This window comes from Manis javanica, chromosome 15 (genome assembly GCF_040802235.1).
Source record: "Manis javanica isolate MJ-LG chromosome 15, MJ_LKY, whole genome shotgun sequence".
NCBI classification, from domain to species: domain Eukaryota; kingdom Metazoa; phylum Chordata; class Mammalia; order Pholidota; family Manidae; genus Manis; species Manis javanica.
In genome coordinates this window covers 83564930-83579003 of record NC_133170.1, presented here as the reverse complement: position 1 = coordinate 83579003, position 14074 = coordinate 83564930, and the positions used below count along the sequence as shown (strand labels likewise).

The 14074-nt window shown below is 43.8% G+C and overlaps 1 protein-coding gene across 2 annotated transcripts in view; it reads left to right on the top strand.

Moving 5' to 3' along the window:
* Positions 1–2029: 2029 nt before the first annotated feature.
* Positions 2030–14074, top strand: part of PISD (phosphatidylserine decarboxylase) — a 38146-nt gene continuing 26101 nt past the window's right edge. Inside the window, exons 1-3 of one of the 2 annotated variants that reach the window (XM_073222241.1) lie at positions 2030–2262; positions 10116–10195; positions 13279–13454. In XM_073222241.1, coding sequence (XP_073078342.1) covers positions 2198–2262; positions 10116–10195; positions 13279–13454 — 321 coding nt within the window. In that variant the 5' untranslated portion in view covers positions 2030–2197. The remainder of the gene's footprint in view (positions 2263–10115; positions 10196–13278; positions 13455–14074) is intronic. The other variant, XM_017642770.3, reaches the window with a different exon arrangement.

Sequence of the window (14074 nt, the reverse complement as noted above, 5' to 3'; positions counted from 1 at the left end):
GGCCTTTCCTGTTCTCCAGCAAGCCCTCTGTGTCTTTGCCCACGTATCTCAGGACAGCTAACCTGATCCAGATTCCTCTGAGTGCTAGTTTTGGTAGACTGAAGGTCAAAGAGCATAAGTCATCCCATGGAGACCCTCTTCTCTCTTGGTGAACTATAACCAACCGCCACTCCTGCATTTTTCTTGAAGTTGTTGTCGGCCCCCACCTTTGATGCCGTCTTCACTCTAATGACAGGGCAGAAACCCACAGTCATTCCCTCTGTCTGGCCAGGCAGGGCACTCCAGACTAGGGGAAGGCAAACTTCTTCTGTAAAGGGTCAGATAGTAAACGTTTTACAGTTCGCAAGCAATACTTCGAAGTCTTTGTGGCAGCTACTCAACTCTGCAGATATAGCAGGAAGGCAGCCATGGATGATATAAAAGCAAATGGGTGTGGCTATATTCCAATAAAACTGTATTTACAAAAAGAGACAGTGAATCCTGCTCTGCTCTGGAGGATAATCATCTCTTCTTGGACTCAGGAAACTCCTCCTCCTAGGATTTTACCAAGAGACTCCTCACTCCAAAGTGTTTCTAATGGGATGAGGTAAGGAAAAAATGAGATGACACAAAATCTATCAATGCACGAAATCCATATTCTGCTTCCTTACCCTGAGCAGAGGAGACTATTGTCAAGACAGAAGTAGCTGGAAGCTTCTAGGCCAGGACAGGTTCCAAAAGGCAGCCGGGAAGTAGCCAGAGGAGTCTGAAGCATTTAAACATGGAGTTACTACAACCCAGCAATTCCACTGTTAGGTAAACCCAACAGAAATGAAAATGTATGTCCATACAGTAACTTGTACATGAATGTCCATAGCAGCAATTATTCATAAAAATAAAAAGGGAGAGATGATTATGTCCATCGATTATGAATGGATAAACAAAGGTGGTATATCCGTACAGTGGAATATTGTTCAGCCATTAAAAGGAATCAAGTACTGAAAATGTTACAACATGAACAAACCTGAAAAACGTTTTGCTAAGTGAAAGAATCCAGTTACGAAAGTCCGCATACTATATGATCCCATTCACATCGAAATCCAGAATACGGAAATCCATGGAGACAGAAAGCAGATCACCCTCACCGCATAGGGCTGGGGAGGTGAGAATGGGGAGCAGAGTGGTGTCCCTTGATGCACACAAGTTCTTAATTTTGAGGGGAGTCCAATTTACCCTGTTTCGTTGCCTCCGTTTTTGGTGTAATAGCCAAGAAATCATTTACAAATCCAATATCATGAAGATTTCCTTTATCTTTTCTTTTGGGAGTTTTAATAGTTTTAACTCTTAAGTTTGGGTCTTTGATCCACTTAGAGCGAATTTTTTGTATATGGTGTAAGGTAAGGGCCCCTTCATTCTTTTGCACGTGCATATTTAGTTTCCTCAAATGCACTTCATTTTGAAATAACTCCACCCCACAATCTCCACCTCCGTTTTGAGTTACTCAAAACAAATTCTATGAATAGTAAAACAAATTCTATGCGATTTTTTCCCCTCAAGATTTTTAAAAACTAGATTGTGGCCCCCCTCCAATACAAAACCTGGTGCCTGTTGGGTTCCCTGTAGAGGCTGGTTATGTCCTAGTTGGGGTAAAATAAGCACACAGAAATAATCGCAGGCACCAGGTGACGTAACCCTCCCATGTCAAATGTCTGGTGAAGGCAACTGTGATTCGCAGCTTGCGGGAGGACAAAGTGGAGCTGTATTCCCTCAGTCTGGGAAGGGAAGACCCAGACACCATGCACGCAAAGCGCTCGCAACAGAGCCTCGCTCTTAGGAAGCGCTTAATCATTGGTAACTGAGTGGAAGATGCTCTCGTCTCCATCTGTAAAATTAGCCAACCGGCTCAGCTGGTACATTCTCGGACGCTGGGCGAGTCAGATTTCCTAGGCGCAGGTGGAAACGCACGCCAGAGGAAGGAAGGGTGACCGGCCCCGCCTAGCCCAGGCCCGGGCTTGCAGAGCAGGGCCCGGCCCCGCCCGCACCTCTCCAGCCCGGCTCCGGGGTGCCGGCGGCGCCAGGCTGGCGGGGCGGGGAGCAGCGCGAGACACCCAGCCCGTCCCGCGTTCTTCATTGGCCGCGTGAGCTCGGGCTCCTGACGTCAGACGCGTGCGCCCCGAACGCGAAGGGGGGCGTGACCCGCCGAGAAGGAGGAGACAAGATGGCGGCGCCCGTGGGGCCGCAGTTCCTGAGGCTGCTGCGCGGGGTCGCCCCGTGGCGGAGCAGGTACGGCTGCTTGGGGAGGCGGCCTGGCGCGGGGGCGGGGGACGGGCCAAAGCCGGGTCACGAGAGGGGAACCGTTTTACCCCGGGCTCGCCCTGAGGAGGGCTCGGTGGGAACGGGGCCGCCCACCGCCACCTCTGCAGCAGGTGCGGCTGCCGTCGCGTCTGGCGGTCTGGATTGAGTTAAGGTCTGGCCCAGGCGCCCTCGCTTTGCCCTTGCCAGCTAGATGGAGTGTGCAAGGGGCAAAAACAAAGCCAGAAAACTCCCAGATGGAATAGGCTGCGTGCCCGCCGCGAGAGTCCAGACAAAGGGAGGGCGCCTCCCTCTCGGGATTCGCGTTCCCTGGAGTGGCGGTGTGATGTGGGCAGAGCCCTGGACCGGGAGGGAGGTGGGCGGCTTTCACTTCGGATTCTTGGCCTTTGAAAATGGGGGATTGTATTCGGTAAACTTAGAATAGTCTGTTGTGGAATTGGGCTCCTGGTTATCCTGGAGACCTCCAAGGGGATCTTAGGGGTCATCTAAATCCAGCTTTTTTGGGAGTTGGCGAAATTCAGGACCCGAAAGACCTCCTCAGTTTCACCCAGCCAGTTAGTGGCAGAGCCAGGACCCCGACCCAGCTACCTCATCTCTCGTGCAAGGACCTTTCCCTTAGGCTTCCCACGGCATTTTTTATTCAGAAATAGTTTGAGAAAATTTGGGCTCTAGGAAAATGTATTAAAATGTTAGTCGCTATGAGTCAGAGTCAGCCGCTCTGTGTCACCTCAAAAAGTGAAGATTGGAGAGATGCACAGTACTTTTGTGTTTTGGCAGGGTTCGGTTTGTCAGCACTGACCAAAGCTTGAGCTGTGGAGGTGACCTGTCATTGTAATTTGGGGAGGTAAAAGGACACCGGATTTGGACCGAGAGCGAACAGAAGCTGTCATTGACCTTGCCATGAAAGCTTTGTTCTCCCATCACTGAGTGTTCAGAAACAGCTCTCAGGAGGGGGCTGTGCAAGGTGGTGGTGACTGGATTTGGACTGGAGGGTTTCTGTAATTTCAGTGTAATTACCAGGTGTGCTGTTTATGAGTCAGCCAGGAATTCATCTAAACTGTGTCATGATTTGGAAAGACTAAAAGGTGACGCTCCTAAAATGTATTTTTTTGATGAGGAGTATATACCCACTCATCATCATTAAAAAGGGGAGGAAGGTCACACTGGATATAGATATAGGTGCAGTGGTTGTGGGGGATAAGGATCTGGGTACTGTAAGAAGAACTTTTAATTTTCAAAGGTTTTACATACCAAGGTAAAAATAAAATATATTGATGCACAAAACCAGAAAGGTAACATTTTCTTGAGTTTTTAAATAAAGCAGAGTCTATTTGTGAGACATATAGATGAAAGCCTCATACTACTGGGAAGTTTTTCAGTAGCTAGGTGATGTGTGACAGGTGATAGAACAAAGAAAGCAACATCATTGATAATATAGGGCCATGTTTCCCAAACTTGTAAAAGAATAGGGTGGATGTTTATTAGAATTAGAGATTCCCAGATATATCCCCACCCAGCTAGCAAATTCTGAAACAGTAGGTGTACGTAGGCTGGGATTACGAGTGCCCGAGATGACTCTTAGGTTCAGGCAAGTCTGAGCATGATACCTAGGGAGTGGTTGCTTGTGCACGACTTTCAGACATATTTATGATATCCCAGCCACTGCAGACTGCTGGGCCAGGGACCATGGAGGAGACAGACGGGAGGGCAGTCAGGAGGTAGGGGCGGGGGAAGAGAGGTATTAAAAGACGATTTAAAATAGGCCTTGTGTTTAAAGAACTTTATAGCTGAGTAGAAGAAAGGAAACACTCTACCACCTTAACACGAGTTAGAATGTGGAATGAGGCCTTCAGGAGGTCTGCCAGTTGATTTTTAGGAGAACATTGAACCTTTTGAAAGCAGGAGAGATAAAAGGACTATAGACCACCAGGGATGATGTTAAGAGTATTTTATAACCATGACATATGGGCCCAGACCAGTCAGCATAGCCACTGGTCATAGACAATTGATATGGCGATCCCAGTGCGCCAGCTGAGTATCAGCTCAGTTACTTCAGTTCTGTACTTTAACCCCATGACTTACTTTATAAATCAGAGTCTGTAACTCTTTATACTCTTTACCTATTTCACCCATCCTCCATCCCCCTCCCATCTGGCAATTGCCAGTTTGTTCTCTGAATGTATGAGTCTGTTTTGTTTATTTGTTCATTTGCTTTATTTTTTTAGATTCCACATGTAAGTGAAATCATATGGTATTTGTTTTTCTCTGCCTGACTTATTTCACTTAGGATAATATTCTCTGTGTCCATCCATGTTGTTGGAAAATGGCAATATTTCATTCTTTTTTAATGGCTCAGTAATATTCCAGTATGTATGTGTATGTGTGTGTGTGTGTGTGTACACCCCCCCCCACATCTTTACTCATCTATCAGTGGACACTTAGGTTGCTTCCATATCTTAGCTGTTGTAAATAATGCTTCAATAAACATAGGAGTGCAAATATCTTTCCAAATTAATGTTTTCATTTTCTTCGGATAAATACCCAGAAGTGGAATTACTGGGTCATATGGTATTTCTATATTTATTTTCTCAGAGATATCCATACTGTTTTCCAGATGGCTGCACCAGTTAACATTCCCAGTGCAGAAGGATTCCTTTTCTCTAAAAGTGTCTTTCTTGTCTCTCTGATGCTCGTCATTCCTGCAGCTGTGATGTGATATCCCATTGTGATTTTGATATGTATTTCCCCTGGTGATTAGTGATGTCAAGCATCTTTTCATGTTCCTTTTGGCCATTTATTTGTATGTCTTCTTTGGAATGATCTATTCAGGTCCTCTGCCCATTTCTTAATCAGATTATTTGTTTTTGGTGTTGAGTTGTATGAGTTCTTTATATCAACTCTATTACTTTTAATAGTGGTAGTATGTAGCTAGGTGCCAGGCCTGGGGTGTAGGGTTTTACATGACTGTCTGAGGGTTACAATTAATTAAGAAATTTCTTAAAGCTACATAGCTAATAAGTGGCAGATCTGGAATGAGCCACACAAGCAGACTTGAGTAATTAATCATGGGCTTCAGTTACCCATTTGCAGAATGCCTACAAGAGTTCACCTTGTAGAAGAGACACCTGACTGAGTTTATCCTCTTTCTGGGTCTTAGTCTCACTGTTGCGATTGAAGTCCAATGAAGAGACAAATGCCTGCATTCACTGAGGGATACAGACAGTAAACAAAGTAAACAAAACTATATATATGTTTATTTATATTTGCATTTAAGTCTATATGTATAAAATATGTTTGTTTTAGTTGAGTGAGAACTGCCCTGAAGAAAAAGGAAGGTAAGGGGTTAGAGAGGGCTTAGAGGGGTAACTCGGGTATAGGATGTCAGGAAAAGTCAAACTGAGGAGGAAACGTTTGAACAGAGAACTGAATGATGAGGGAGTGAGCCACCCAGGGGTGTGTCCAGTAGAGCAAACAGCAAATGCAAGTGTGTGGAAGGGGCAAAGGTGTGGTGCGAAACAAGGAATGGCGAGAGGAAAGCAGCAAGAGATCTAAGAGCTCATCAAGGACCAGTTACATGGGGTCTGGTCTTAATTTTTGTTTTGAAAAGATCACTCTGGCTGTCTGTGGTGAATAGGCTATAGAAGGCCAAGAGCAGAAGCTGGGAAAACGGGCCACTGCGGTCGTCAGTTGACTTGGGCTAGAGTTAGAGTAGTGGCGATGGTTACAAATAGGCAGGTAAGGACATATTTTGAAGTTAGTCTTCATGCCTTGCCAGTGGATTCAGTGTGGGTACTGAGAAAGGACTTAGAAATGAGTCCTCGGGTTTTGACCTGTGTAGCTGAGTGAAGGGTGGTGCCTTTTTCTGAGATGGTATATTAGAATAATGCCACTAGGTAACAGGTAAACCCCAGCATCTCAGGACCTTAATACGGTAAAAGTTTATGTCTTGATCTTGTGAAATCGAGTGGGTGCACTGCATGGGTGAGGCAGCAGTGATTTGAGAACCCAGTCTGCTGCCGTCTTTTAACACATGGCTTCCCAAGGTCTGCACATTGGCCTGCATCAAGCCGGTTGAAAGGGGAAAGCCTGGAGGTGGATGTCTGTGAAGCCTGAATGCTCCTCGTATTGGCTAGAACTCAGTTCTGTGGCCACACCCTGTTGCAGAGGAGGCTGGGAAATGTAGTCTGTTGGGTGCCCAGGAGGAAAGAAGGTGGATTTGGTAAATACCTGGTAGTGTCTGTCTGCCAGAGATGGACAAGTCTGAGGGAGGAACAGGTTGAAGGAGTGTTAAGAAGGGCTTGGAATTCTGTCTTGGACAAAATCAGTTTGATATGATTCCAGTGTGGATGTTGGGTGGCTAGGAATACGAATCTGGAGGTCTCTAAAGGAGCAATGAGGCAACATCAGTATCTGGCTGTTTAAAGCCAGGGGACCGGATGAGTGTCTCTAGGGGGAGCGTATACAGAGAAGAGGTCCGAACCCTAGGCACGGAAACAGCCTGAAGTTAGGGAGAAACTAGAGAGGTGGGAGGTCCTAAAAGCCAAGGGAGGAGTTGCAGAAAGGATTGAATTCAAGAAAGAGAAAGGGTGAGGGGTCATAAGTCACAAACTGCTAGCTAGAAAATAAATAAGTTATGGGCATGTAATGTACAGCATGGTGACTGTGGTTAATAATACTGTATTGCATATGTGAAAGTTGCTAAGAAAATCAAAACCACAGTGAGATATCATCTCATACCATTCAGAATGGCTACTATCTGAAAGACAAGAAATAAGTATTAGTAAGAATGTGGAGAAAAGGGAACCTTCCTGCCCTGTTGGTGGTAATGCAAATTGGTGCAGCCACTATGGAAAGCAGTATGGAGATTCCTCAAAAAACTAAAAAATACCATATGACCCAACAATTCCACTTAGGGGAATTTACCCAAAGAAAACAAAATCACTGATTTGAAAAAATATATGCACTCCTATGTTTATTGCAGCATTATTTACAGTAGCCAAGATATAGAAGCAACCAGTGTCCATCACAGATGAATGATAAAGATGTGGCACGTACATATACACAGTGGAATATTATTCAGCCATAAAAAAACCTTGCCTTTGCAACAACATGAATGGACCTAGAGGGTATTATGCTAAGTGAAATAAGCCAGGCAGAGAAAGACAAATTATGTGGAACCTAAAAATCAGAGCAAAATAAACAAACAAAACACAAATAGACTCATAAACACTGAGAAGTGACTGTTAGTTACCAATAGGGGAGGGGTTGGGGTGGGTGGGCAAAACAGAAGGGAATAAAGAGGCACAAAATCTCAATCACAATATAAGTTACTCAAAGGAATGAAAGTATAGCATAGAGAATATACTCAATTCTATAACATCTTCCTATGTTGACAGATAGTAACTATACTAACTGGGGTAAGCATTTAACAATGTAAATAACTGTTGAATCACTATGTTGTATACTTGAAACCAGTATATTGTTTATCAACTATACTAAAATAAAGTTGCTAAGAAAGTAGATCTTCAAAGTTCTCATCACAGAAGAAAAAATTTTATAACTGTATGGTGATGGGTGTTAACTAGACTTACTGTGGTGATCATTTCCCAATATATACAAATATTGAATTATGTTGTACACCTGAAACTAATACAATGTGATAGGTCAATTATGCCTCAATATTTAAAAAAAGGGTGGGGGGGATCAGTGTGGCAAATGGTGCTGAGAAGTCACATAACTTGTGGCCCAAGAACTGTGTATTGGCAACATGGAGGTTGTCTGTGACCTTGACAAGAGGTGACATGATAAGAATAAAAACCTAGTTAAGCAGGATTAAGGGAGAGTTGGAGGTGAGGAAGTGGTGACTGTGAGCATAGCTTTTTTAAAGAGCTTGTTATGAAGGCGAGCAGAAAAGTGGGGTGACAACTAGAGAAGAATACCTGGTGGACAGTGTTAGGTTGGAAAAAGTACAGCATTGATATGGAGATAGGAACGACCCAGTAATAAGAGAAGGTAAATGCATTTGCCAAGCATTTGCTCCAGGAGTTAGGGCTCAGCAGCATGGAGAGTGCCAAGCCCTGTGGTGGTGGTCAGGCTGCTGAGGGTAGACCCTGCAAAGCACACCACCTGCGTGCCGTGCATCTGGTCACACTGGATGGACACGTCTCTCCCTGTTGTACCTCCTCCAGCCTACCCCCTCCTCAAAAAAGGCCTTATTCAACACGCTGCACACATTCTTTCAGTCAGGGGATTCAGCATTAATCCTGAGGCACACAATAGAGCAGTGTACAGAACGCAACAATGTACCCTTTAGTCCATTTTTACACTTCTCGTTCCAATTCTGTTTGGAAAACAGAGTTTTTAGGTTTTTGGCTTTTGTAGTGGGAGTTTCCAGGCCGAGAAAGATGAGCATTGTTCAGTGCTGAAAGAACATTCATATACCCGTCTTTATGTTAATAGCTGTAGGTCTCTGTGGCCTCAGGGGTGGTGGTTGTCGTGGTCCCATGCTTTTTCTTCCCTAAAGCCTTACTTGCCTATAGGAGATGGGCTTCAACACCTCAGTCACATTAGCACCATGCTGTGATGGTGTTTTTAAATCAAGATTTCATGTCAAAAAAAATGAAGGTGCCTAAGTCTGGTAATGTTTACAGTGTGTCTGTGTAAGACATACTCACTAAATATTTGTGAAAGCAAATATTGTATGGAGGTCATAAATGCAGTTCTCTTTTCTAAAAAATAGGAATTTAGGCATTTATAATAGAGTGAATTGCTGCTTCTATCATAAAGGACTCCAAGGAAAAAAGAAATACAAGTACATAGTTTCTTCACGTTAGATTTCAGGTCGGTGTTTGGGAAAATAGGTGCTCTCTGATTTGAAGGTGGGATATTTGCACTCTGAAGAAAGGGAGGTCCGACCTTAACCAAAAATCTGTTAACGCTTCACTTGCTGGTAAAGTCACGAACTGCCGCTGGGGACAAGGCGACTTTCCTGGGTGGGGAGGAAACGAGCAACAAACTGAATCAGAAGTAATATTCTCTTAGAACATAAAGCTGTGAAAATAACTGGTAATTTTTTTTTTCAGAACACTTGAAACCTGTCCACTCTGTCAAAATAGCTTTTGTAACCAAGTAGTGACACACACAAAAGATGATTCAAAAATTCTAAACGAATTGCGCCTTCCAGACTTGAAGTAGGTTAGAATAGTTCAACCTGGTTTGTTCATGTCCTTTTTATCCAGGACAAGCATTAAAGATTGAAAGTTTCAGCCCCCCTGCGACTGTTAGATTCTTTAAGAAGGAGGGGTTAGAGGCTTCCAAGGCTGTGTACCACTCTGGCTGTGCAGGAGCAGACAGCTTCGTTCCTGTAAGAGCGCTGGCTCTGCTGCTGATTATGAGCTTATGTTAATTAAGAAAAAAGTAACTCTTTATTGTGAAATAGTTACAAACTTACAGAAAACTTATAAAGATAATACATAGACTCTCCTAATACCCTTTACTCAGCTCCCTCAAGTGCTGACTGCATTTATCATTCTCTCCCTCTCTCTGTCATTATGTGTATGTGTGCATACATACATTTTTTTTTATGAAACCCTGGAGAGGGCAGGTTACAGACTTGATGCCCCTTTACCTTTAAATATTTCAGCACTTTTTGTACAAGGACATTTTCTTAACATCACCACAGTACAGTGGTCAAACCAGGAAATTAACACTGACATAATATTGTTACCGAGTTTGTAGACTGTATTCAGATTTTGCCAGTTGATCCACTGATGTTTAAACAATTTAAGAACAATGTTTAATGGTTCATTTTTGCTTGATTATAGCATTCTTCACTGTGAAAACATTGCCCTGAGTCTTTTCCTGCGATCTTTAAGGAAGCTGCCTCTCAGAGCCTTTTGCACAAGTAAGTAACGGTGAGAGGTGGTGCTGGCTTCTCTGTGCTTAGTTTGCTCATCAGTAATTGGAAGAACATAGCACCTCTTTCATAGGGTCGGTGTTAGGGGGAAATGAAATTGTACCTGGGAAGCGCTTGTAGGGCCTGGCATGTAGTTGTGCCTGAGACGTTAGCTCTTACAGTATCTCATTGTTCTTACTGGCTGCACAGTGTTCCATTGTATGACCTCACCATTTGGTGTTGGACATTTGTTTCTAGTCTTTTTCTGCTACAGACAATTCTGTAGTAACATATCTTTGTGCATCATCAGGATAAATTTGTAGAGGTAGTATTGCTGGATCAAAAAGTTTATTATAATTGGTCTTTAGGCTGGATTGCTCCTCAAAGTGGTTTGACCTAGTTTACAATCTTACAAGTAGAAAAGTGCTTGTGAGTACATCATTTGCCCACATCCTCACCACTGTGGATTGTGAACTTTTTTTGATCTGGTAAGCAGCTGTTTGAACCCATACACAAATATGTATTGTCTTTATCATCTAAATATCCTTTCTATTCTGTCATACCAAAAGCTGTCTTTAACTGCTAGTATGAATACCTTGGGAATAAAATGAAATGGTTAACAAGAACAGAAACAAAAAGCTTATTATGGTAGTTAATAGGAGCACATCTGGGTGTTGCTTATTTAATTAGGACCTGCATGCTGGGACACCACGTAGGAATGACATGAAGGATTGGGGGAGAGCCTCAAATTGAGGCATAATCTAGGACCTGCAGAAAAGCTTTGCTTTTATAAAGTGGCAAGCCCAGCAGAGAGGTGGTCAGGAGTGCTGGGCACTCTCTACTTAGGACTTCTTTTTGGAGGAGTGAAGTAAGCCTTTGAGTAGGCGAGAGAGAGAGACCTACAACTGAAGAAAGGACCAGTGTACCAGATGGCATTCAGTAGAGGGATTAGTCTGTGTGGGATGCTGGCTCAGTGCAGGGAGGGTACAATAGTTCTCTGATCACCAGATATTTCGGAAAGAGGAAAAAAATGTTTCTTGCTCTTTCACAAGTCATTGTTGGTCAGAAGTAAAATATTTTATCAGTTGTTAAGTAGTAAGAGTTCATGAGGAATAATTAGAATATGGGAGAGATTAATGACATCTACTCTTGCTTATTTAAAAAGGAAATAGCAGCAACCAAAACACGGTGGAGGGATGGTGACATGGGGAGCAGGCTGATTTCCTTCCTTTGGATCTCAAAGGCAATGGAAAGGGTATGCTTTTCGGTTTTGCATAGGCTACTGAAAATTCAGCTCCTCAGATTTTGTTTTATAACAGCTTTATTGAGGTATAATTAAAATATCATAAAATTCACCCTTTTAAATGTACAATCCAGTGGCTTTTAGCAGTTTAGAATTGTGCAGCCATCACCAGTCTCATTTCAGAGCAGCTCATTCCCTCCTTTCCCTCCCAGCCAGCAACACTTCACCCATTAAACGTCACCCTCCATGTCTCCTGGTCCCCAGCCATTGGCAGCCGCTGTGCTGCTCGCTGTCTCTATGGTATGTTTTCTCTACTGGATGCTTCATGTAAAGGGAATCAGACAACATGCAGGCTTCCATGGGTTGACTTCTTTTACATAATGTTTTCAAGGTTCCTGTTGTAGGATGTGTCAGTACTTAGTTTCTTTTTATTATCAAATAATATTCCATTATGTGAATAGACCACACTTTTTTATCCATTCATCTGTGGATGACCAGTTGGATTGCTTCCTGGGTACCTCTGGTTGTTAGGAATAATGCTGCTATTGAGCATTCTTGTGCAGGTTTTTGTGTAGATGTATGTTTCACTTCTCTTGGGTGTATGCCTAAAAGCAGAATTGCTGGGTCATATAGTAATTTTATGTTTATCATTTTGAGGAACTGACAAACTGTTTTTCAGAGTGGCTGCCCTATTTTACAGTCTCACCAGCAGTGTATGAGTGTTACAGTTTCTCCACATACTTGCCAACACTTACCTGTCTTTTTGATTCTAACCACCCTAGTGGGTGTGAAGTGGCATCCACTGTGGTTCGGCTTTGCATTTTCCTGATCACCGATGCTGTGTTGGATTGCTACGGCTGCTCCAACAATTGGAGTGGCTCAACCTCAAATTGAGTGGCTTAAACAGCAAAAATGTATTCTTTCACAGTTCTGAAGACTAGAGGTCCAAGATCAAGGTGTCCAGGGTTGCTTTCTTCTGAGGGCGTTGTGGAGAATCTGTTCCATGCCTCTTGTCTAGCTCCTAATGATTTACTGGCAGTCTTTTTGGCTTGGAGAGGCGTCACCCTGATCTCTGTCTTTATCTTCACATAGCATTCTCCCTGTTTGCATGTCTGTCTCCATATTTTTCCTTTTTGTAAGGACACTAATCACATTGGATTAGGGCCTATCATGATGATCTTATTTGAACTTGATTATCTTTGTAGAGATCCTATAGTCAAACAAGGTCACATTCTGAGGTACTGAATTAGGACATAAGAGTAGAATTTTGGGGGGAACACAATTCAGTTCATATTAGATATCAGCTTTTCATGTGCTATTGGCCACTCATATATCTCCTTTGGAGAAATGTCTATTCTAGTCCTTTGTACATTGTCAAGTTGGGTCATCTTTTTTATTGTAAGAGCTTAGGAGATTTTGCGTTTGAGAGTACTAGGGTCCAGTCAGAATTGGGCCTGGAATGTAAAAGACCAAAGAGTTCCAGGTGAGAAATGGTGCCTGCGTCTCAGTCCCAGACCTTTTGTGGCCAGCTGGGCAGCTTTGATTAGTTTTGTGACCTCTTTGCAGTTCATTGTTTTCATCTTCAGTTCAGTGAGTATGGTGGCAGTTGAGGTGCATTGGAGTTTCACAGGAAAGGTGCTTATCCCTTACTGATAGAATTTGGGAGACAGAAGGGCTTTAGTAGTGACTCGGCATTGCACCCACCTGTTCAGATCCCTTCAGGGTCCTGTCCCCTTTCCTGCATTTGGAGATGCATTGGCCTTCCCGGGCCCTCCTGCAGGTGCTCTGTTTGCATGACTCAACCCTGTCTCTTCTTCCAGGCTGAAAAATTTCCTGTTTTTTGTTACAGATACCAGAGGGGTCCACACTGCCCCTGCTCGAATCTTGTTCCGGCTGCGCCCCCTACCCATTCTGTTTGCAACTGGCGGTGGATATGTTGGTTACCGGCAGTATGAGAAATCCAGGGAGCGAGAGCTGGAGAGGCTGGGGTTGGAGATTCCACCCAAAGTTGCCGGTCACTGGGAGGTAGGAATAAGTGGAACCACCTTGAGTTCTCATTTAGCACAGCCGTCTGTCACTTTTTAGCCCCAAAGTTGAAATGTCTATCTCCAGGCCTACCTGTGGTCTCCGCAAGGGCTCTGAGTAGAAATTCCTGCTGTTGAAATCCTCAGAGCTCATGCCTTATATTGGGGCTGGTATCTGGCTGTCCATGCCCTTCTTAGTCTAAGGATGGGCTGAAATGGTTGGACTTTAGTGATGTGGATAAGTTCTCACCAGGAACCAGACTGAAGTAATCAAATTCCTCGATCATTATTGCTCAAAACACTCCTTCCATGCTAGGGCCATACAATACGGGTGGAACTCAATGTCGCTGAACCACGAAGATGCACAATGAACCATCGTGCTCATCGGCGCTCTCCGTAGCCGGGGGCCGTACCTCGCACGGCACAGACATTCAGCAAATACGGAAACAATGTGAAGGTGGAAATTTTAAAACTGCCTTCTTCTCAGCCATAACTTAACAAATGGAAAACCTGAGATACCTGCAGACCCCAATAGCTTGGGCAAAAGAGGGGGTGAAAGGAAAGCCTTAGTGGTATTTGGAGTGGTGCGTGATTTTCTCATGAGCCAGCCCGTGTCCATAA